General features: G+C 38.8%; 2 protein-coding genes across 2 annotated transcripts; both read right to left on the bottom strand.

The window, feature by feature from the left end:
* Positions 1-315: 315 nt before the first annotated feature.
* LOC109808421 (transcription repressor MYB4) lies at positions 316-1,661 on the bottom strand. Its single transcript, XM_020371421.3, has 2 exons — positions 1,448-1,661; positions 316-1,178 (listed from the first exon to the last, which is right to left on the bottom strand). Exons 1-2 carry the CDS (start codon positions 1,578-1,580, stop codon positions 448-450), a joined length of 864 nt encoding a protein of 287 aa, XP_020227010.1. The 5' UTR covers positions 1,581-1,661; the 3' UTR covers positions 316-447.
* An 18,950-nt stretch (positions 1,662-20,611) lies between these two features.
* Positions 20,612-20,968, bottom strand: LOC145957825 (secreted RxLR effector protein 161-like). The gene has a single exon (XM_083074229.1). It carries the CDS (start codon positions 20,966-20,968, stop codon positions 20,612-20,614), a length of 357 nt encoding a protein of 118 aa, XP_082930355.1.
* Between the last annotated feature and the right edge of the window lie 4,732 nt (positions 20,969-25,700).

The following is a 25,700-nucleotide window of genomic DNA, read 5'->3' as shown; positions in this document are numbered from 1 at the left end:
TAAACAAATTTTAACTACTATTATCTTATTTAATGATTTTTTTTTTAATTTTAAAAGTATGAGTTTTCAGTTTTATTATTTCTTTTAATATTTATAATTATAATAATTTAAAAAAAATGAAATTTGTAAAATTTAATATATATAACTAATTTGTTTAATATATCTAAAAATCAGTAATTTTTTTTCTTCTTGGAGAACGGTACATCTTAGGTCGACATAAATTTATGATACCTTCAATTACGTTTAAGCAATCCTAACTAATGACGGGTATTTTTAATCTTTAAATGACAAAAGTTTTTGCGGTGCATCTGACACTGTTAGAATATGAGAATTTTTACCAATAAAGAAAGGTACATATTTATTAAATGTACAAAAAACGATGAGATGAGATTAGATAAGGGATGAAATTACAGAAGCAAGAAGATCCTGAGTAGTAATATTATTCTTTCACTCCAACAAAAAATCTTCGTAAGAATTGATATCGAATTGGGCATGGTCCATGTTCAAGAGCTGGAAATATTCTTCATAAACTTTCTGCAGTGTGCCATGATCCTCCGTGTGAAAATAAGAGTGGCATTCAATATCTGAGGCGTTGACCAAGTCATGGTCTACACTGAAGAAGCCAAAACCATCACTTTCTCCCTCGTTACCAACTTCACTAACCATGTTTGATTCCTTTGTCACGGGGCACTCCTCCTTTTCTTCTTGGCTCGTGGATCCACTAGGGGAATTCGAATCAAAGGTGAAGGTGTTACTATCTGTTCTAGCCAAATACATAGCCTTCACTCTGATGGGCTTTGGCAAATAAACCTGTGTCTTTGGTGCCTCATCAGCATTAGTATTTGTGCTCCCTTTCTTCTTCTGCTTGTTCTTCTTTGTCTTTTTGCCACCGTTTTTCTTCCTTTTTGGTGGCTCTTGTTGGGGATTCCCTATTGTGTTGGTCTCATCTGTTCCTTGATTTTTCACCTTTTTGCTTAGATGGGTGTTCCAATAGTTCTTTATTTCATTGTCTGTTCTACCTGGTAACCTTCCTGCTATGAGGGACCATCTATTCCCCAAAAGTGAATGCATTCTGATTATAAGATCATCTTCTTCTGCTGTTATGTTCCCTCTCTTTATGTCTGGTCTAAGGTAGTTCATCCATCTCAATCTACAACTTTTTCCACATCTAAGAAGCCCTGCATATTCAAAGAGTCATCCATTAACAGAATTGTCTTTGATAAAATATACATGTAAAATTTGATGTATAATGATCATACTCAAGTTCGAATCATATATAATACTAGACCAACTCTGGTGGTTTAAGTATATGTTATATGTTATGTAGTTGTAAATCAAAACATATTGAGAAATAAACCACACCCCATGAAAGAAATTTTTTTTTTTTGAAGCAGAACAAGAGGGACCAAGAAAAGAATGAGGAAATTAGCATCTAAAGTCTTATTACCAGCTTTTTTTGGTAGAGATTTCCATTGGCCTTCTCCATGGGCTTGAATATACTTGGTAAGCAATGCATCCTCTTTAGGAGTCCATGGACCTTTGTGCAAGCCAACTTTGGAGCAACAAGGTGCTCTTCCCATTTTTGGCACTCTCTAAATTAGGACTCTCACTCTGTTCCGGAGAGAGAGGAGTCCTCTTAGGAAGCACACCTTAAGATCCCAACACCTAGTTCCATTTATATAATAGTTCAGCTCTGCCATTTTTTTATTGTTATTTTAATTTATAATATCATGCCATGGACTAAGACAAGTTGAAAGCCAAGAGTGGCTGCTATTAACTATTCACATTTCTCGTACGTATCTCTATGTATTTACTTAATATTTATGTTTATTAAACAACAAAATGGTTATTTGGAAATTGACTGTGTTGTTGAAATATTTTGTTTTTGAAAAATAAAAGGTTTAACATGAGAAGGTACTATCCTTGTTACAGATCAATTTAGATTGTTTATCAATGAAAATTTAAACTTGAATAATTCATCTATAAAAGTAAAATGTCAACCTAAAAAATCAACCACGAATAGTTAATTGGCTTGGTTGGTTATATCAATCCTCACCCCTCCAAACTGTTCTTTTTCACGACAGTGTGGGTTAGTTTTTCTGTTTATTTTCTAAGGAATAAAAAAAAGTCCGTTATACGTTTCTTAAGAAATTAATAGCAAAGCAAACCTCAAGACTTTTTCTCTTTCTATCTCTCTTTTTCATTTAAGTCCTCTGAGTTTTGTTTTTCTGAGACACAGTTATGTGATAATATATTTCTCTTGCATTCTCAAAATTAACGTTCTAAAAAAGTCTTTTGTCCAAAAATATGTCTATTCTGGTTCATTAAACATAAGAAAGTTTTACTCTAATGTCACTTTCTTAAAAATGTCAAAACTTTTCCTTTACCAAACATCATTTAATAACTAAATTAAAACTTTGTTCCTACACCTAACATTATTTTTTCCATTTTATTTCATATATATCAAATATATTATAAACTCTATAATAAAAATGATTACAAATTCATTCTTGTCCTTGATTAGTCTTACAATTGTATTAAATTTAGTCTCTATTTTTGATAATTAATGTTTTTCATTCCAATTTCTATACGGTAAAAATTTCTGCATTTTCTTTTTTTGGTGAAGAGGACAAATTTAATACACTTCGATCCCACATTAAATTTTTAGGAGAACTAAATACACCTTTTTTATTTTATATATTTTAGTCTTTCCACCATGCCAGTATTTTTTTATAGAAATAAAATTAGTCAATTAAAGTTTTAAATATGAAAGTTGAATTAAAAAATTGAGAATAATAATAATAAAGAACTAAAAGTATCCTCTCTTTTTTTCTTCTTTGCATTATAATGCTCAAGTTCACTGAGATCTACATAAGTTAAAAACATTAGGTTCAATTATTTAACTTAACACAGTTATATACTTAAGAATTGAACTTGACTAAACGGAAAATGGTCCACACCAATTAATCTATGTCATGTTTGATAAAGAAATTAAATAATAAATAATTGTAAATTAATCATACCCTAATATTTTAAAAAATAACAATAGTAGAACTTGTCGATAAAAACAAGCAAAAGCAGTGTTTTTTTTTCCCTCTCTCCGACGGCATCAGGCTGCTCTCTCTTTGCCTCTCTGGCGGCGTCAGGCTTCTCTCTCTCTCTCTCTCTCGGCAGCTGTGAATTGTGATAATGATAAATGAAGAAATAACACTCGTGAACTTTATGGTGGCTTTTACTAAAATATTATTTATTTTTTGACAGTTTACAAAAAACTATTATTAAAAAACACACGCATGTTCCATTCACACATCAATGTATTATATTAATCTTTATAATGTAATATTCCTACATCACTTTTAACTTGAATGGAGTGAGTGTGATTTTGTTTCACGATCCATTTTAATTTGTTTATATTTCTAAATAATATCATAAGAATAGTTGCTTCTAACTATTGATAGTTGAGTAATTTTAATTGTTCATAAATATATAGTTTAATTAACTTGTAATGCTAAATATGTCATATTTTTCTTTGTTTATTTTAATTTTTTTTATCAAATAAAATGAATCAACGTTAATTAAATACTTCAAATTAAAAACTTAATATACATATACTCTAAATTCCTATTCAATATATATTTTTTTTATTATTTTTAGAAAAAAATTGACATAAAATAAAAATATTTTATTGTAATTAAAAATTAAATTAGATAAAAATGAATTAAATATTTTTTTCATAAAAGTAAAATAATAGGAAAGGTATGCAACCAAACTTATAAACATTGTAATGCAAGAAACTTTTATAATAATTACTTAATGAATTTTTATATTTATTTTAAACATTCATCGCATGCAATATATACTTTTTAATATTTTACTGCTTAAGTTGATATTTTCTTTAAAATTATTGGTAAAGAGAATAAAAAAAAACTAATATATGTAAAATATATATTTAATGAAAATAAAAAAAATTGTGACTAGTATTTATTTCAATGTAAGAGAAATATCTTTTTTAAATTTTAAATTTTCTTTCTAATCATTTAAATACGAATTTACTGTTATTGATTGTCAAAGAAAACTTTAATCTCACATAAAATTTTCAAAATTATTTTTCTTCACATTCTTTTAAAGTGTATACAGTTTTGAGAGGAAAAAATGAAGAGAAATGCATAAATAATATAATAGTTAATGTAAAAAAAAAATATTGTTCTTACCGGAAATCTGCTGTAGAGCTGATCTACTGGGTAAGATCGATGAGCCTCCTTTGCTGGGTGTATTGGTGCTCCGAGATGGGGGAGGTACCTGCAAAAGAGACTCCGATGCTAAAGTTAGGGTTTGCACGAATAATGGTCTCATATATATAATGCACGTACCTTGAGGTTATCTAGGTTTGCCTTGGGCTTTTGGGCTTGAGATAAGATATATCATGATATGATATGATATAATTGAAGGGCAGATCTGGTTTGGGACGAGATCCTCGGAATCAGGTATGATTCACTCAAATGCCGGGCTGACGTCATGCACCGCGTGCCCGGGGTTACTTATTTGCAACACTAATCCGGGCTAGGAGCCCGGGTGCGAAGTACGGTTAGTACACTAGCCCCCCGAGCTCCGAAAGCCGTAGGTTGAGGAGTTAAGACCGGGCTTGCTAGAGGGGGAGTGACTTAGTGCGTACGCTATCTGGAGCTTCGCCACGTGGCGCGGCTGTTTACTTCTGAAACGTGCGGGCGGCGCACTAAAGGAAATGGAGGTTAAGCGATGATGGCTTGCATTTAATGTTTTGTCAGGCGTGCCCCTTGGTCGACACGTAGCCTGGCGGTTTTGAATTTCGGGAAGAGACTTTTCCCTTTCTTGCGCCTTTGCCCTTTTCGCTTTACTCTTTTTCTGTCTCTCGGCTTCTTGCGCACGTCTCGTCTTTGCTTGCTCCTCGTTTTCGTTTTCTTTGTGTTTTCTTGATGGCTGGTGGTTTTGGCGGCAAGTCTTCTGCCTCCACTAAGGGTAGGGTACGTGGCAAGGCGGTGGTCGCCGCCGAGGCAAAAGGGGTGCCTCCACCCGGAGACTCAGAGCTGGGCATTCCTGGTTATGAGTGGGTCAAACGCGAAATGGCCAGGTTTGCGAGTGTCTTTGCTTCTAAACCGGAGGTTGATGCGCTGTGGGAGACGCACAGAATTTGTGACCCCTCCGTCTCTCGGATGGTCCGACTGGAGCCTTGTTCGGCTGGCGAGGTTGTGTACATGAAAAGGTCTACTGATTCCCCCTCATTTTATGTATATGAGAGCTTTTTCAGAGATTTGGGTGTTTGCCTTCCCTTTACGCAGTTCGAATGTGATTTTTTGAACTATATTAATGCTGCCCCCAGTCAGTTGCATCCCAACAGCTGGGGCTTTTTGAGGGCGTTCGAGATCTTGAGTGGAGTTCTAGGGATGGAGGTATCCCTGCAAGTCTTCCTTTCTTTTTACCAGTTGAAGGTAGGTGGTCCTACGTACGGGACCTTGTCTTTAAATGGAGGTAAGGAGGGGGGTCTGTTTACTCCCTACTCCCCTTCATATAAAAATTATAGGGAGGAGTTTTTTCGGGTTACTCTTGCTGGTGTCAACCCTTTGGAGGACGGGGGATTCTACTTTGGCGGGCTGCCAAGGTTTCCTTTCTATTGGTGCCACGACCCTGTTGGGTTTCATGGGGTGGATCCGTCGAAGTTAACGCCGTCGGAGACGGCTGCCGTTGAAGCTTTGAAGGCACTTCCTCGTCCGTTGGACTGCAAGCTCATCCTGTCGCTCGAGCGTTTGGCGCACAGGGAGAGAGACTTGGAGGGTGCGTATTTTGTTGTTTTCATTTAGCTGTTGGGGTTTAATTTTCGTTTAGTTGATGGGGTTTAATGCCTGCTGATGTGCTCTGATTTCTGTACTTAGGTATTGTGGGAAAGGACCTGTGGCGTGGCTGGAAGCAGCGCTATGGCTACAATGTGGCCGAGCTTGAGGGTCCTGAGGTCCAGGGGGAGGAGGAGGTTTCCCCCCTAAAGATAAACCGGAAGAGGAAAAGGGTCCCGGCGGAGACCGGGGGAGTCGCTGCCCCTCACGAGGCGGAGGGGGTTGTTGCAGGGGCCCTCGGTGTCGAGGCAGCGGGCTCAGCTGGGACCTCTCTATCGGAGGGGGGGGCTCGGGTGGCGGAGCCGGATATCGAGACCCTCCGCCCTTCTGCTAGAGTGCCTGTGCAGGCTGCTGGTCGAGGGGTAGGGACTATTTGTCACCTTGTTAGCTTTCCCTTTGCATGCTTTTGCTTAGTGTTTCTGATTTGAGATCGTTCCTCGTAGGTGGAGGCTGTCGTTGGGTCGACTTCCTGGGCCGTTGGCTAGGCTGGTGTGTCTTCTGAAGCGGAGATTCCGACCGTTGGGCGGCTCGCTCCTGTTGTTGAGGTGGGCAACGTGTGGCTGTGATCTGCTACATTGTTGCGCCTCTTGTTTAGTTGGTGAAATTTTTATATTTTTTGCTCTATATTTTTTGTAGGCGGGGAGGACTGCAGGGGTTTCTAATGGTCGAAGGTCACCGGTGGTGGGGGGTAACGTCCCGGCGACTGGACCAGCGGTTGGGCCGGTGGCCTCCTCCTCCTCAACCGGTCGTCGTGGTGAGGGCTCTGGTTCTGGGGCTCCGGCTCCTGCGCCTGCGACGAGGGGGCTGCCCAAGCGTCCCTACCTTGCGTATCGTTATGCGCAGGAGGGTGCGCCAACACGGTTGGAGCACCTGAGTGCGTCGGAGGGGATCGACTCTTGGTGGAGCGCCTCGCTGATGCCTGAGGAGTTTTTTCCGCAGGGCTCCTTGAGTGAGGCCGATCAGGCGATGTTTGAATCCGCCGGGCCCGTGGCAAGTTTCGACGCTGCCTAGATCCTTTTGGAAGGGTGAACTGGCGTCCGTATCTGAGGAACGTCTTTGCGACGAGGTGGTCCTCAGTACTAAGGAGGCGGAGGTGGTCCATCAGAGGGAGAGTCTTTCGGCTCTAGAGGCCGAGAATGCAGCGTTGAGGAAGAGACTCGAGGAAGTCGAGCGCTCAATCGTGGTGGAACATAAGAGGGGCTTCCTTAAGGCGGCCCGACAGGCTAGGCTCCTTGCGCCGGTGTTCGACCTTTCCGGGATGCACTTGGAGAAGGTTGTCCGCTTCGGGCGGTTAGTCCGGGAGGACGACGTCGAGGAGAGTTCTAGTGACAATGCCTCTGTATAGGATAATTTTTGCATTTCCTGTTTCTGACTGTCTTTATGAATTATACTTCTCAGTTATGCAAGTTTTGTTTAGGTGTTGCTATTTCCACAATGATTTTTGTTACGACGAAGTTCAGATTGGCTTTTTGCCCTGTGTTTTTGGTGGTGAGGTTTATTTGCAACCATTAATAATGAGGTTTCTTTTTGTCTTGTGACGGGGTAAGATGGGGTTCGTTTGCGACCTCTATTTGAGTGAAGTGAGGTTCGTGTTCGACCTTCATTTGGGTGACGTGAGGTTCGTGTTCGACCTCTATTTGAGTAAAGTGAGGTTCGTTTTCGACCTCTATTTGAATGAAATGAGGTTCGTTTTCGACCTTTATTTGAGTGAAATGAGGTTCGTTTTCGACCTCTATTTGAATGAAGTGAGGTTCGTTTTCGACCTCTATTTGAGTGAAATGAGGTTCGTTCTCGACCTTTATTTGAGTGAAATGAGGTTCGTTTTCAACCTCTATTTGAATGAAGTGAGGTTCGTTTTCGACCTCTATTCGAGTGAAATGAGGTTCGTTCTCAACCTCTATTTGAATGAAGTGAGGTTCGTTTTCGACCTCTATTTGAATGAAATGAGGTTCGTTCTCGACCTCTATTTGAGTAACCGGGTAACAGCACCGTAAGGGTTTTCGAATATATAAAAGAAACGAGTCATTTTATTGACGAAAGCCGTGTGCCTCGTTAAAAACCCTTCTCAGTTAGTGTGTTTTTCCTGAGGTGGGAAAAGAGTGCACCGTGTATTTGTACAAAGTTTAACTGAAGTAAAATTTGAGGTGGGTAGCGTTCCAAGTTCGTGGAACGGACTTCCCGCTGAGCTCCTCTAGCCGGTAGGCTCCGTTTTCCAGGTTTTCTACGACTTGGAATGAGCTGCCCCAAGTGGATGCGAGCTTCTCGTCTGACTCGTCCTTTCGTGCTTCTCCGAGTAGCCGCCATACCAGGTTGCCTTCCCGGAAAGACCGGGTTTCACCCGGGAGTTGTATCTCCGGGCGGCCCGGAGTTTGCAAGCTTCTGCGTGGATTTGGGCTTCGTCTCGGAGCTCGTCTAGCAGGTCGAGGTATGTTGCTAGCTCGTGATTATTTTGTTCGTTGTTGAAGACTTGGCGTCGGTGGGATGTTTGTCCGACCTCTATCGGGATCATTGCGTCGACTCCATAAGTTAGTCGGTAAGGTGTTTCTTGCGTGGTTGACTGTGGGGTGCAGTGGTATGCCCAGAGGATGCCGGGAAGCATGTCGGGCCACTCCCCTTTTGCGTTCCCTAGCCGTTTCTTGAGTTCCCGGAGGATGACCTTATTGGCTGCTTCGGCTTGGCCGTTGGTTTGGGGGTGCTCCACCGAGGTCGGCAAGTGCTTGATTCCGAGTTCTTGGAGGAAGACTTCGAATTCTTCTGCGATGAACTGCCGCCCGTTGTCAGTGACAATAGTGTGGGGAATTCTGAATCTGCAAACAATGTTTTTCCATGTGAACTTTCGCACGTTTTCCGTGGTGATCTTGGCAAGTGGGCACGCCTCGATCCACTTGGTGAAGTAGTCGATTGTCACCAGGAGGAACTTTAACTGACCCTTTGCGGGGGGGGGAAAGGCCCAAGGATGTCCATTCCCCACTGGGAGAAAGGCCATGCTGCCATCATGTGGTGAAGAGTCTCGGGGGGCTGTCGATGCGCGTTGCCAAACTGCTGGCACTCTTTGCATTTCTGGATGTAGTTTTGGCAATCTGACTTCAAGGTGGGCCAGTAGTATCCAGCCCGGAGTACCCTGGCTGCCATCGAGCAAGCTCCGGAGTGCATTCCGCATACTCCGTGATGAATTTCCTTGACAACATAGGCTGCTTGAGATATGGTCAAACATTTGAGCAGTGGGATGGAAATTCCGCGTTTGAATAATTCACCGTCGATGATGGTGAACTTTGCTGATCGCACTCTCACCTTCCTTGCCTCATCCTTATCTGTAGGCAGCGCTCCATCTTTTAGGTAGTTCCATATGTCTGTCATCCATCCTAGCTCTTCGCTGTCGTTGACATTGACAGTTTTATCATCCAGGCTGGGTGAGTGCAAGGTTTCCTGGATAATGGTTCGGTGTTGCCCGGGCTTTTTGGTACTGGCGAGTTTTGACAGTAGGTCTGCTCTGGTATTCTGCTCTCGTGATACGTGTTTTATGGAGAACTCATCGAAAGACGAGATCTGTTGGGCTGCGGTATGAAAGTATCTCTGTAGGAGGGCGTCCTTTGCTTGGTACGTTCCACTAAGCTGTTCTACCATGAGTTTGGAATCGCTGTTGCAGCTTACTCTTCAAGCTCCGAGGTCCCGGGCTAATCTTAGTCTGGCGAGGAGAGCTTCGTACTCTGCCTAGTTATTAGTTGCTTTAAATCCGAACTTGAGGGATTGTTCCATAGTGATTCGGTTTGGTCCTTCCAGGATGATGCCTGCACCTCCTCCTTTGGAGTTGGAGGATCCGTCTACATGGAGGGTCCATGCTTGGGGTTCTTCTGTGGTGGCCGGCGTGAGCTCGGCTACGAAGTCAGCCAAACATTGGGCTTTTAGAGGTCCGCGGCTTTCATACCGGATTCTGAACTCTGACAGTTCTATTGACCAGGCAATCATGCGTCCGGCAAGCTCAGCCTTTCGCAAGATTTGTTTGATGGGGTAGTCGGTTTTGACTACCACCTGGTGGCTTTGGAAGTAAGGTCGGAGTCGTCGGGCTGCGGTGACCAGTGCCAACGCCAGCTTTTCGACCATTTGGTACCTTCTTTCGGCGTCTTGGAGGACCCGACTGATGAAGTAGATTGGAGTTTGCGCCTTCTGATGCTCTTGTACAATGACGGCGCTGATGGCGCCTTCTGCCACTGCCAGGTAAAGAAGGAGGTCGGTGTTGTGATCCGGCCTTTGCAAGATTGGCGGGGTCGTGAGGAAGTTTTTGAAGCTTTGGAAAGCTGCTTCACACTGGTCGGTCCACGAGAAGTCTTTTGGTTTCTTTAACAGGGTGAAAATTGGTCCCGCCTTCTCCGCAAGTTTGGGGATAAACCGGGACAGTGAGACCAGCCGTCCGGCCAGACGTTGCACCTCATTTACCGTTTGTGGGCTTTGCATGTGTATGATGGCCTCGCACTTCTCGGGATTGGCTTTGATTCCTCTGCTGGTGATCATGAAGCCAAGAAACCTTCCTCCCCGGACGCCGAAGACGCATTTCTCCGGGTTGAGACGCATGTTGTGCTTTCTGATCTGGGCGAACACCTCGGCAAGGTCGGAGGCATGGTCCATTGCCGAGATGGTTTTTACCACCATGTCGTCCACGTAGACCTCCATGTTTTGCCCGATTTGGTGGTGGAAAGCTTTGTCCATCAGCCGCTGGTAGGTTACCCCTGCGTTCTTGAGGCCGAAGGGCATCACTCGGTAACAGTAGTTGGCACGATCAGTGATGAAGGACGTGTGTGCTTCATCCGGTGGATACATCATTATCTGGTTGTACCCGGAATAGGCGTCGAGGAAGCTGAGGAGGGCATGCCCGGATGCTCCGTCGACTAACCTATCAATGCTCGACAAGGGGTACGAGTCCTTGGGGCATGCTCTGTTGAGGTCGGTGTAATCGACGCACATGCACCACTTTCCCGAGTTTTTCTTTACTAGGACTACGTTTGCCAGCCAGGTAGTGTACCTGACTTCCCGGATGAAACCGGCGTTGAGCAGTTTCTGAGTTTCTATGATGACGGCGTCCCGTCTTTCGCCGCCGACCTTCCTTTTTCTCTGTGCGACCGGCTTGGCCTCTTTGTGTATCGCTAACCTGTGGCAGATGAAGTTGGCGTCTATGCCGGGCATGTCAGCGCTGGACCAAGCGAAGAGATCGGCGTTCCTGAGGATTTCTTCCTGGAGTTGCTGTTGTAGTTTGGGGTCTAATTGTTTGCTGATCTTTGTTGTCTGGTGTCGCAACCCAAAAATTTTCGATCTTGCAACCTATGGTTTAGACATCCTTTTAAAGATCTCATCAATTAAGGAATGCCCAAACACCAGACTAATCCTTAATTAATGGTTTTGAAAATAGGTTCATGGAGTCGCCACCAATATTTTACTCAAAACATTGGAAAAAGAAAAGGTTTTTAAAAGTTCAATAATGGCCTTGATAACCAGAATTGGGTTCGGGGGTCGGTTACGTGTAGGGAAGGTATTAAGCACCCCTACAACGCCCTTAATCGGTACCCTATGACGAAGTTTAACATTATAAATAATAATAATATAAATATTAAATCCCCTTTTATTGATGACTATTTACATGCTTGAAATTTAAATTAAACAATTGACTCTAAAATATCTACATGATTATTTTTATTAGAACAATGTAAAAATAAAAGAAGAAAAAGATAAAACAAGAGATTGATGAGTAATACCTCGTAACAAGCTTTATTGGATCTTTAACTATGGGGATTTTAGGTGCTTTGTGGCAACCTTTCCCACTACAATAAGCCTCACAAAACTCAAGAAATACAATAGGAGAGAGAGAAAGAGAAAAAAGGGAGAAATTTCGAGCTCTATGGAGCTTTGGACGAAATTGTGAAGGTCCCTTTAACTGCTGGCCGAGATTATCTATTTATAGGCATCAGATGTGGGCCGGAACGGCCCGTTCTGGATTCGGAACGGCCCGTTCCGGATCCGAATGTTATGCAGTACATTTGCACCCTAGAACGGCCCGTTCTGAAACCAGAACGGCCCGTTCCGGGGAACCAGAACGGCCTGTTTTGATTTCAGAACGGCCATTCTGGGGTACAGATTTTAAGCCCCCTTGATTGGTTCGGAACGGCCCGTTCTGGTCTAGAACGGCCCGTTCCAACCTATATTTTTTAGGGTTTTTAGAAGCCCAGAACGGCCCGTTCTGATTGAGAACAGCCCGTTCCGGACTTGGGAACGGCCCGTTCCGATTTTGGAACGGCCCGTTCCGGGCCACTAAAAAATTGGTTTGGGCCTTTGGGCCCTCTGATGTCCTATCTTGTTATTTGTATGCCCCCCGGACGAAATTGGGTGTCTACAGCTGCCCCTCTTTACTTGTCCTTTGGAATAGCTGTGTTGCTTTTCCAAAGGCAAGTAAAGACGTAGACATTTCATCCGGGTCTTCTTCCCGTCTCTGTGTTGGTGCTTCTGCGTTGCTTCTCTTGGACAGGTGTATTTGCTCGTATCCTCACCCTTTAGAGCAGTTGAGCATTGATTGCGTACTCAAGGTTGATAAACTGTACACCTGATCTTCAGTCTTCGAGTAGAAGCTCCATTGTTTCTCTTGTGATAATGTGTGCCTTTATGTGTTGCTTGTTGAAGAGGGAGTATATTATGAGCTCAGCCTCTGCAGGCTGGACTGATATTTAGGGCTTCAGCCGGCCCACAGGTGGGAGCTCGATGGCAATCCCAATTTTGACTTTGAAGAACTCGGCGGTACCCTCATTGTCATTCACCGATTTGAGAGGCTCGACGGTGGCTCTCGATCAAGTTGTGCTAATTTTTAAGGCTTCAACGGACCTATGGTGGGAGCTCGACGGCGGTCCCGATTTTGACTTTGAGGAACTCGGCGGTACCCTCGTTGTCGTAGTATTTTTGTAGCCTCTGCAGGCCATAGTATTTTCGTAGCCTCTCCAGGCCGTAGTATTTTCGTAGCCTCTCCAGGCCGTAGTATTTTCGTAGCCTCTACAGGCCGTAGTATTTTCGTAGCCTCTACAGGCCGTAGTATTTTCGTAGCCTCTACAGGCCGTAGTATTTTTGTAGCCTCTTCAGGCCGTAGTATTTTCGTAGCCTCTTTAGGCCGTAGTATTTTTGTAGCCTCTTCAGCCGTAGTATTTTCGTAGCCTCTTCAGGCCGTAGTATTTTCATGGCCTCTCCAGGGCGTCTGCTGGTGTTGATGATGTGATTGCCCCTTGACGAGGATTGTTGATAAGTGGTGCCCTTGTGTTGGTGGGCAAAGGAGTAGATGGTTGACAGAGATTCTGGTGTTGCCCCTGCCATGTGAGTATTGTGATGCCTCTCCAGGCGAAATGCTGAGTCCTTTTGATTCATTGATTGTTGTGGAATGGAAGACTGCCCCTAAGTGGATGGGCAGGAGATGTTTGTTGTGCCCCTGTGTTGGTGGGCAGGGAAGTGGATGGCTGGCGGGGATTCCAGTGTTGCCCCTACCACGTGAGTATTGTGATGCCTCTCCAGGCGCTGCTTGTGATAGATTTTTTTTGAAGTTCATTTTTGTTTAGCTTCGGCTCTTTCATGTTTGAAGCTTTCCTTTTTCTGCTATTTTTATAAATGCTTCGACTTTTTCAACATGTATGAAGCTTGCCTTTTTCTGTTTTTTTTTTTTATCTTTTGTTGTCATCATTGGTGGAGGGATCACATGATGATGTTATTTGTTGAATCTTTATTGATGAGTGTTATTTTGGAAGCCACTCCTGGTTTTGGTTAGGAAGTCATTCCTGGTCTTGGCATTCTCTTAGATCATCCTTCATTCGGTTGAGGAGTAGGGCGAGATGGCCTCTTCATGCTTATAGGCTTTCTTGTTTGATTGTTGAGCTTTTATGAATGCTTCGGCCTCTTGATTCCTCCAGCAAGTGATGGATAGACACACACAAAGAATGCAAGAATGCAAAAAAAACATGCAAAGCAGAAGTGGATTGGATTTTTTTCAAATTTCTTTTTTTTTAAATGAACTTATACCCTTTTGTGCATGCTTGTGCCATATGCATGTTATGCAGTGATGCTTCTATGCTAATGCTTAAAATGCAAATTTATTTTTACTTTCAAGAAATTAATTTATGCGCATTGATCAATGACATGGACTGTTAGCCTTTAGCCCTGTCGAATTCAGTGTTGCTTCTTGAACCTGAGGTTTGTGTAGTTCTGCCCTCTTGCTTGTACCGAATATGATATGTTAGCTCTTAGATTAGGTGTACCTAAACTCTGTTCTAGGACACCTCCATCTTCTCCTTGTGAGTTTTCACTGTGCATACTCCGTGTATCTCTCAAATTTATCTTAATGCCATATAGGTCAAGAGAAAAGAGAGGAAGAGGATATATATATATTTTTTGTAAAAGTTTTGGTAGAAAGGATTTTTTTCAAAAATGGTTTATAGAAGAATGGTTGGCCGAGGTAGGCTAGTGGTTTAGGCTGATGAACAAGCACATTCAAAGTGAGGAAATCATTTTCTGCGTTAGCTTATTATTTCCTTCAAAGTTAAGCGATGACTTGGGATTGCATATTGATTAAATGATCTTCTCGAGCCGCCTTTCATTTTTCAGCTCGGGATGCTACTTTGTCCTAACTTTTGCCTAGGTTACTTGAGATGTGTTCCCTAGCGGACATTTTCTTTTGATCCTTACTTTTGCCTAGGCTACCCTTTTTGTTTGTGAGTCTCCTGGCCAAGATTATCTATTTATAGGCATCAGATGTGGGCCGGAACGGCCCGTTCTGGATTCGGAACGGCCCGTTCCGGATCCGAACGTTATGCAGTACATTTGCACCCTAGAACGGCCCGTTCTGAAACCAGAACGGCCCGTTCCGGGGAACCAGAACGGCCTGTTCTGATTTCAGAACAGCCTGTTCTGATTTCAGAACGGCCGTTCTGGGGTACAGATTTTAAGCCCCCTTGATTGGTTCGGAACGGCCCGTTCTGGTCTAGAACGGCCCGTTCCAACCTATATTTTTTAGGGTTTTTAGAAGCCCAGAACGACCCGTTCTGATTGAGAACAGCCCTTTCCGGACTTGGGAACGGCCCGTTCCGGACTTGGGAACGGCCCGTTCCGATTTTGGAACAGCCCGTTCCGGGCCACTAAAAAATTGGTTTGGGCCTTTGGGCCCTCTGATGTCCTATCTTGTTATTTGTATGCCCCCCGGACGAAATTGGGTGTCTACATCTGGCTGGGGAGCTTTCCGATTTGGAGATCGTCGAGCTCATCGACGGGACTGGGCCGCTCATCGTGAGCGTCGGATCTCGGATCGAGGTCGGTGGTTTCCTCGTGGTCAGCACGGGTTAGAACAGTGAAGTCGCTTTTGTGTTGTCTGATTGAGAGGGCAGTTTCTAGGTTGTCTATGTAGCATTGTCGCGCTTCCTGCTGGTTTGCTCTGATGGAGATGATTTTTCCGTCGTGCCCCAAAAATTTCATGGTAAGATGCGGGGTGGACACTACCGCGCCGAGTTGGTTTAGGGTTGACTTGCCGATGATGGTGTTATAGGTGGAGTTGGCTTCCACCAATAGGTACCGAACCAGGATTTGTCGGGAGGCCGGCGGTGTTCCGAAGGTCGTCAATAGGTCCACTCGTCCTCTAGGGTGGATGGTTGCTCCTGCAAAACCGACCAAAGGTTCGGTGTGAGGTTGTACGAGAGAGTGGGGAATGTCTAACCTGAGGAATGTTGGCCAGTATAGGACATCGGCCGAGCTTCCCTGGTCGACCAGGGTCCTGCGAACTTCCCAATTGGCTAAAGTTACTGTCACGACCATGGGGTCGTCCTGATTTGGACTGATTCCGACGTAGTCGTCGTTGGAGAAAGATATGGAGGGCGAGTCTCGGTGTACAGTGTACGTGGCGGGGTGTACGCGGTTGACTTTACGTAGGTGTTTTTTCCGGGACGAGCTGCTAGCGCCGCCCCCTGCGAAGCCGCCCGCAATTGTGCTTACTAATTGGTTTGGGGGGCTAGGCCCTGCTCCCCGGTCTTCCAGGTCCCGGACTGTCTCGCCGGGGCCGGGTGGTGAGTCGGAGGGACGATCGGGGTATCGCCATTGGGTTTGAGCGCGGGCAGTTGTGCTCTTTAGGATTGTCGGGTTGGCGACGCGGGTCGAGTCTCCTGAAGCTGTATGTTCATTGCTCATTTTGCGTGGGTGCTCGTCTGATACGGTTCCTGGTACGGACCGTGCGGGTAGCCGATAAGAGCTTGGTCTGATCGGCCCCACGGTGGGCGCCAAATGTTCTTACCGGAAATCTGCTGTAGAGCTGATCCGCTGGGTAAGACCGGTGAGCCTCCTTTGCTGGGTGTATTGGTGCTCCGAGATGGGGGAGGTACCTGCAAAAGAGACTCCGATGCTAAAGTTAGGGTTTGCACGAATAATGGTCTCATATATATAATGCACGTACCTTGAGGTTTTCTAGGTTTGCCTTGGGCGTTTGGGCTTGAGATAAGATATATCATGATATGATATGATATAATTGAAGGGCGGATCTGGTTTGGGACGAGATCCTCGGAATCAGGTATGATTCGCTCAAATGTCGGGCTGACGTCATGCACCGCGTGCCCGGGATTACTTATTTGCAACACTAATCCGGACTAGGAGCCCGTGTGCGAAGTACGGTTAGTACATATATATATATATATATATACACACGGATAAAACTTGAATAAAGTTTCTTAATTACTTTTATTAATTGTTATTATTTAATCAAAATTGAAGTTAATCCTAATAAACCCACAAAATAATGGGTAATGATAATTATGGAAACAAGGTCAGGATAATGTTTTTATTTTACAACAATTAATTCTCATACATTGTTCGATCAATCAAGTTAGATCATGTTAATTACAAAGCAAGAAGAAAAAAACCAAAACCTAATTAGTTTTGTCCATGTAAAAAAGGTCATAACCATCTTTAATTTTTTTTTAAAATATTAATAATATTATTAAAAACTATATGTCAACTTTTATTAAATAATTAAGGTAAAATTAAATAAAAAATTCAAAATTATTATAATAAAATTGCTAAATAATTATTTTTTTATATATTGACTTATTTACAGTTTTGGTTTCCTTCCTATAATCAATTTTTATTTCGATCTCCTCGTTGCTCTCTCCTCCTAAATTTAGGGTTGGTGTGTTTAAAATTAGAAAATGATTTTCATAAAAAAATTTAAGAAGCATAGATTTTTTTTTTGAGAGGAAAAGAAGCATAGAGTTTACTTCTTAAAAAATAGAAATTATTTTTTATAAAACGATTTAGACAAACATAAAAAAAATTGTAAATTTGTTATTTTTTTAAAAAAATATTTTTTAATAAAAAGTTTAAACAATTACAACCTTAGTTTCTCCATTATTTTAATTGTATAATTTTAATTTATCTATTAATTTGACAGTAATATATAATAAAAATATACTAACGTAACAATAGGGTATTGATAAGGATATGTAGTAAAATATTAACATGTGTAAAATATTAAATGTTAAGTTAATGGATGAATAAAAAATGCACAATTGAAAAAATTGACAGAACTAAACTCAATTTTTTTTAAGAGATTAAGTGTAACAAATAACGATAATAAAAGAATAAAAAGTAAAATTAATCCTATATAGTTTTGGGTCAACCTTTTGAACTTAAAACAATGCAATTGGTCTAATAACAAAAAAGCATGACGACATCGTCCTTTCTTAATACAACATAAACTCTTATTTCTTAATTAAATACACTGTAGTAGTAAGGTAGCTTATTAATTAAACTTTTAATTAAGTAGTGAGAAAAAATAATATTCATTCAATGTTGAGTTAAATCAAAGTTTTCTTTTCGGTGCAGACAAAAACAGAGGCTAGATTCTCATAAAAATGTAATTATAAATTTTTATCTCTCACAAAAATATTCTTTGTGTATGAAAAAAAATTGTTAAAAAACTAACATCGAATGGTGCAAAGACCAACATTTATTAAATACTAGAAAATTGTTAATTTTAATTGTATTGAATTCAATTTTCTTAAATAATATTTTAGAATTAAATTTTGTCGATAAAAATAAAAAATGTGATTTGCAGAAAACTAATGAATATTTCATATTAATAAAATAGTTAAAAAAAATTACACATTTAACTTCTTTACATATTTCCTTTTATTTTATAGATTTTCTTAATAGCAAATCCCATATAAATAGTATGAGCATGTGTATAAAAAATCATGCATAAAAGAAGCAAAATATGAAGAAAAAGGCAAAAGAAAACCATGCAGAAGAAGGATATAACAACATGGTGGGGGTTGTTGAATTTCGCCATTGAGTAAAAGAAAATATATTCGAAACTATATATTTGGAATACGTCACATTGAAACTAAGCAAAACATTACGGCCACTGCCTTGTTAGAAAAAAAAAAAAAAAAAGATCACCAAATTTGAAACTCAACACATTGAAGATATTTAAACAAAAAAGAGACAAATACATTCATCAGCATGTAGACTATACGTTCTAACTAAGTATAGTTTTTCAACCACGAGCTCGATATGCTTTTTGACCATCTCTATCACCCTACATTAAATTCTATAGAAAAAATGTAACAATATAATAAAATCCAAAATCAGTACGCACCTACTGTTTGTCCTAAAGATATTTTATGTTTGAATGCTGTTATTTACACTTTTCTTTCATAATAAAAAAGATGTAGTAAAATATAACAAAGAAAACAACAATATAATTTCTCTCTAATGAACAACCTGAACTTATATAATCCGCAAGCAATAAGCTGTTCATTTCAAAGAGTGATTCTTTTTTAAAGAAAATTTTAAATTAGGGTAAAGCACGATTTATGTAAAATTAGAATCAACCATCAATTTTTTCAAAATAAATTTAATGGGATTATGGATCACTTACCTCTTCGTCAGCGCAAGTTCGTATAGAAGGATATAAAATATGAGACAAATCAATATAATCTCAAGTCTTACTTAATAAAAATAAAGGGACTTAACCAATTCTACCACCTTCGCGAAACTTCAGAAAATGTTTGAAGATTTAAAAACACGACTGTGATACCTATTATCCTGCATATTATAACACAAATAATATCAAACTAAAATATCTCATGTGAAATAATAAGCTTAAAATTCATACAAGTAAAGAAAATCACATGGTTAACATAAACTAAACTTGATGAAAATAATCCAATTACAAAGGAATTAAAATCAAACTACTTAAATTAAATAACATGAATCAAATCCTTACTAGTCATAACTAATCATCGATGTCACATACCTTATCATAGCAAAATCCAACATCGAGGACTAGGCCTCATTACTAACATCCCAAGAACCATGTTGATGATCATCAACAACAACCACAAGAAAACAACACAAAAGAAAGGCTCATATTGCAAGAATGCAAATCGACTAGTCAAACACAAACAATGGATATAATAAGATATTGTTGTTGTAAATATGGTGAACGCACTGATCGGTAACCTGAAACACTTAACAAAGACGTTAGTTAAATCTCCTTGAGGCGTGTGATGACACTAACCTTAAGGACATATCCGCGAGATATGCACAAGCCCCCCAAGATATAACAGGGTCGTCTCAAGGATCTGAGAAGCAAAGCTAGCAAGCGACAAAATGAGAACTCAGAGAAGGAAGAAAGAAAAGATTTTCAGATGATTAAACAGTGTGTTGGAGGCCTCTATTATTTATAGAGTTTCAGAAACCCTAAAACCACGTAAACCATCCAAAAATTAAGGGATAAAATTAATCCAAATATGACCATTTAGAGAATAAAATAAAAGATCCTGTAACATCATATACAATTTTTAAGGATCGAATCAACTCTTAATTGGAAACATAAAAAATGGTCATTTTTGGATAAGGCTCGCTTTAATTAATTAAAATAATTTAATGTAATCAAAATAAAAATATTTTTGGATCCCATTTTCGCACGCGCAAGGGGGAAAATCGACAAATTTGAACTACAACAGGCTCACAAGGCCCATTCTTACGTGCGTGAGCCCACTACCCTTTGCTTGCCCCTTTGGAAGTGTTAGGGGCACTTGGATATATAAAGGCTCAACGCTTGAGTGGTTCAAGCAATGTGAAACTTTTTCTTTTGAAATATCATGCATATATATGTGCAACAATCCCCCACATAGTTCAAAAGAAAAATACTTTATTTTGATTACATTAGAATGAGAGACAAAGAAAAGAAACTGAGTGCTCTAGAGATCTCGCCAAGATTTCATGCAAGCGGTCCCACTTGATACTCATATAGGTGATTTCATCAAGTGCATGCTACAAATCATACACCACCCATAAGGGAAATGAAAATCATTAAAATTTTTATAATGTATCAAGATTTCTCATCATAAAGCTTAACAATAAACATTATCCTCTTAGTAATGCAGCTCTAGCATTTTCTCATATTTTAGGAAAGGACAAAGATTTAAGAAATTTAGTGCTAGCAGAACTAACAAGTGACTTGTTCTTACCCATATGAACCTCATTCATGGGATCTCTAATCACAAAGGTTGGGTTACCATCACTTGTTTGTTTTCAATTGGCTTTAGTCCCATTCCTCTCAATGTTTCACAAATTATTTTTCTTCCTAGGGATTTTGTCAAAGGATTTGCCAAGTTTCCTTCTGATTTCACATAATTGATGGAAATCGTCACATCCTTCAGCAGCTGCTTTACTATATTATGTCTCAATTATATATGTCTATTCTTCCCATTGTATGATTTATTCTTAGCTATGGCTATTGCCAATTGGCTGCTATAATGTATTGACACTGATGGGGTTGGTTTCATTCCTAGAGGAATATTTACCAAGAAGTTTCTCAACCACTCAGCCTCAGTACGAGTCATCTCTAGAGCTACAAACTCTGACTCCATGGTTGATCTAGCAATAATAGATTTCCTGACTGAACTCCATGCAATCGCACCACCACCAAGTGTAAATACATAGCCACTACTGGATTTTGTCTCATCTAAATTAGAGATCCAATTAGCATCACTGTGCCCTTCTAGTACAACGAGAAATCCACTATACTCAATACCATAATCCATGGTACCTCTCAAGTATCTCATAAGTCTTGCAAGTGCTTCCCAATGGTTTTGATTGGGACTATGGGTATATCTACTCAATCTACTTACTACATATCCAATGTGGGGTCTAGAAAAGTTCATCAAATGTAGCAAGCTCCCTATAATTTGGGCATACCGAGATTGAGCAAAATAATCTCCTTTATTTTGTTTTAGTTGAGAGTTAACGTTGTAAGGGGTAGTCACAAACTTACAGTCATAATAATCAAACTTCTTAAAAAGTCTCTCAACATAATGTCCTTGGGATAGTAAAATACTATCACCCTTCCTTACAACTTTAACTCCCAAGATTACACTTGCCTCACCCATGTCTTTCATATCAAACTTAGAAGCAAGAAAAGATTTAGTTTTGAACACTATATCATCACAAACCAAAAATAAGCATGTCATCCACATATAAGCATATGATAACACTCATTATTCATAGATTTGGTGTACACACATCTATCAGCACTACTGGAACCAAACCCATCATTAAGTAAAACTTAATCAAATTTTTCATGCCATTGTTTTGGTACTTGTTTTAAACCATATAAGGATTTTAAATCTACACACTTTATTCTCTTGACCAAGGACCACACGCCCTTCAGGTTGAGTCATATAAATTTCCTCTTCTAGTTCACCATTCAAGAAAGCGGTTTTTACATCCATTTGATGTATCAGAAGCCTATGGATTGATGCTAAGGCTATTAACACTCGAATAGAGGAAATCCTGGAAATAGGAGCAAAGGTATCAAAGAAATCTATATCTTGTTTTTTAGTAAATCCCTTAGCTACTAATATAATCTTATATTTTTCTATAGACCCATTAGGGTTGTACTTTCTTTTAAAGATCCACTTACAACCTATTGGTTTTGCTCCTTTAGGTAAGTCCACTAAAGTCCATGTATTATTTTCTTTAATAGAATTAATTTCAATCCTAATAGCTTCTTTTCAAAATTTTGCATCTGAAGAACTAATAGCTTCTGAGAAACTTATAGGATCATCCTCAACTAAGTAGGTATAAAAATCATTCCCAAAAGATGTTTCTTTTCTTTTTCTTTTACTTCTCCTTGAGTCCTCAAACATCAGTTCACTAGAGGTCTCTAAAGGTGAAGGTTGAGTAGAACTAGTACCAGACTTCAAAGGAAAGATGTTCTCAAAAAATTTAGCATTCTTAGTTTCTACTATCGTATTACAATCAATCACAGTACTTTTAAGGACAAGAAACCTATAGGCAACACTACGTTCAACATAACCAATAAACATACCATTATAAGTTTCAAACCCTATTTTCCTTTTCTTGGGATCAGGTAACAAAACTTTAGCTAGGCACCCTCACACCCTCAAATACTTTAGGTTAGGGAGATATCATTTCCATAACTCGTAAGGTGTTTTACCAGTTCTTTTATGAGGTATTCTATTTTGTAGAAAACATGCAATTAATAAGTCTTCTCCCCAAAGATTATCAGGAGCAAAAGAACTAATCAATAATGCATTCATCATTTCTTTAAGGGTTGTATTTTTCCTCTCGGCTACTCCATTGGATTCAGGTGAATAATGTGGGGTTACCTCATGAATTATACCTTCCTTTTAACAATAGTCATTAAATAACGTGTATTCACCACCCCTATCAGATGTAATCTTTTTATTCAACTGATTTTCAACTTCCGCTTTATAGGATAAAAACATGTCAAATGCCTCATCTTTATGTCTAATCAAGTAAACTTTTGTGTATCTAGAAAAATCATCAATAAAAGTCACAAAGTAGTTCTTACCACCTCTAGACATGGTTTATTTTAAATCAACAAGATTAGAATGAATTAAACTAAGCTGTTCAGATTCACGAAACATAAAATGACATGTTTTCTTTATAAGCTTTGATTCAACACATATTTCACATTTACCAAGTTACACATGGAACGTTGCTATGATACCATTAAAATGTAATTACTATAGGGCCGTCAATAACTGTAGGGACTTCTTGAGTCGGAGAAAATGTGAAAGTCGACAGTGTCACCCCATGAAAAGTGACTAAATTCGCAACGACATCCACACTCTAATTGGTCCAGAAAATGTTGTTGTTATGACAAAAGGAAAAGGGCCAAGTATTGTCACTAGAGCCATCTATATTTTATTATTATAATTAATTAAATAATTTAAACAAAAAAAGCAAGGAGTGAGAACAATTATCCAATAAATATCGATAATGAAACAATATGCATAAAAATATTTTTAATTAGTACTAATAAATATATATTAATTCTTCTTGATATATAAAAATTTGAATTATACTTATAGTGACTAGTCAAGATAAATGAGCATTATAATAACAAATAACTAAAGGTTATTTCACCTTAAGTTTTTACTCATTTAAATCCTCAAGGTAGACCTCCAACTACAAATTAATTCAAACTTTCATTCTTATGACCATAGAATAATAGTTATCGTTATAAATGCATGGAGAAATAATAACAAGATGAGCTTGGAATATTTTAACAAAACTATATTATAGTTAAAAAAATAATTAAACTAAATAAGTTTGATTATTTTTAATTATTTAAAATTTAATATGATATAATTTACAAAAAAGGAATGTATTAAAGAATATTAATTTAGTGAATGACAGTAATAAATATCATAAAATAATAACATAAACTAGGAACATCTCATTAATTATTACGAGTAAAACAAATATTTTAGATAAAGCAAGTAAATGAGGTTAGAGACACCTCACTAAGTAATTACACATAAATATAACGGAAAATAAACAAACATAACAATATATAAAATATAAAAAGATAAAAATTTCTTCCCCCTTACCTTAAAAGAAGTAAAGTTGCTCAAAGATATCTAAGATTACTTTTAGTTTCCACTCTTTCTCTCTTTTCTTTATTTTGTTTCTCTCACTTTTTTCTTTTTCTCTCTTCGTTTTCTCCTCGTTTTCCCGTTTTCTCATGCCCTCGTAAGCCTTTTATAGGCAAGTAAATTTTTTTATTTTTTTTATATTTTTTTTTGTCTAGTTAGTAGTTTAGTTATAATGTAACAAGAGGCATTTATTACCTCTTTAGTTAGAGATAATGCCTATCTCTTTGTACACATGCAGCTTATCAGCTGCAGTTTTTTTTTTAATAAAATAATATCTTTTTTACCATTCATAATATTTTTATTTAATATAATTACTTATATCAAATATTTAAAATTTAAAATATTATTCTGAAAAATATTATAATAATATTTTTAAAATTTTATAATGTAATTAGATATTATCTAATTCCATTTTAGTTCACTAAAATTGAAGTAAAAAAAACTTTATACTTAATTTGTATTCATTTTTAAAATATGATAACTAAAAATTTAAACTATTATTTTAAAAATAAGATAATGATAATAAAATTAGGAATAAATATTATATAATTTCATTTTAGTTTACTGAAAATTTGATAATAAAAATTTTAATGTATTGTAATTATATAAAATATTGTACTTATTCTCTATTTGTTTTTAAAATATAATAACTAGAAATTTAGACTACCATTTTAAGAATAATATAATAATAATAAAATTGAGAATATTGTATATGAAATTTAGGATATTACAGATTTTGCCCTTGTCGCAACACACTCCTTGCGGTTTGCATCCTCTATTATGATGTGGGTGATCAGATTCGTGAGTGACATTTGTTTATCCCTATGCTTTAAGTGTTGCTTGTAGTCAGTCCAATTTTCTAGTAATTTTTCAATAAAAAAACTCCAAAACAAATTCATCAGGTAGAGAAAGGTTTTTTTATTTGAGGTCCTCTAGTAGTTTATGATATTCATTTATTTGCACTTTAATGTATTTTTCTTCAGTCATTTCCCAACGATAATAGTTACCTATGATGAAACGCTATCTAACAAAGTCATCTACAGTGTACTTCATTATCATAGAGTCCCATATATCTTTGGCTTCCTTGTATGAGTAGTACACATCAAAGAGATCGTTAGATAAAACACTAAGAATAGTATGATAGCAAACCTTGTTGGCCTGAGACCAATCATCTGATTTGGATACCGAGGTAGAGGAATCTGGCTTCAGAACAGTAAGAGTGTAAGCAACACCGTGCATGCCTAGTATGGAATGGATATGCTCCTGCCATCATTAGAAATTTTGACCAGAAAAGACTTTGAATTTGGAGACATCAGGTAAAGTTTTTGCAAACATGATGGTCGTCGTGGGTGGAGGGATGATAGAAGCATCAACCATAATACTAAGTCCTTAAGATTTTCATCGTAAATATGGCGAACGCACTGATGGGTAACCTGAAACACTGAACAAAGGCATTAGTTAAATCTCTCTAAGACGTGTGATGATACTAACCTTAAGGACTTATCCGCATGATACGTGCAAGCCCCCAGGATACAACAGGGTTGTCTCAAGGATCTGAGGAGCAAAACTGACAAGCAACAAAAAGAGAACTTAGAGAAGGAAGAGAGAAAAGTTTTTGGGATGATTAAACAGTGTGCTAGAGGCCTCTATTTATAGAGTTTTAGAAACTATAAAACCACGTAAACCATCTGAAAATTAAGGGATAAAATTAATCCAAATATGATCATTTAGAGAATAAAATAAAAGATCATGTAACGTCAGATGCGATTTTTAAGGACCGAACCAACTCTTAATTTGAAACATGAAAAACTGTCATTTTCGGATAAGGTTTTCCTAAATTAATTAAAAT

The sequence above is a fragment of the Cajanus cajan genome, chromosome 5 (assembly GCF_000230855.2).
Source record: "Cajanus cajan strain Asha chromosome 5, NIPB_CcT2T_4, whole genome shotgun sequence".
Taxonomy (NCBI): Eukaryota; Viridiplantae; Streptophyta; class Magnoliopsida; order Fabales; family Fabaceae; genus Cajanus; species Cajanus cajan.
Note: the sequence above shows the minus strand (reverse complement) of the source record. Positions and strands in the feature narration are given on the sequence as shown.

Coding starts and splice junctions, on each gene's coding strand:
- LOC109808421 (XM_020371421.3), bottom strand. CDS start 1,580: ATGGGAAGAGCACCTTGTTGCTCCAAAGTTGGCTTGCACAAAGGTCCA. Junction 1,179..1,447: donor ATCTCTACCAAAAAAAGCTG/GTAATAAGACTT, acceptor TTGAATATGCAG/GGCTTCTTAGATGTGGAAAA.
- LOC145957825 (XM_083074229.1), bottom strand. CDS start 20,968: ATGGATTATGGTATTGAGTATAGTGGATTTCTCGTTGTACTAGAAGGG.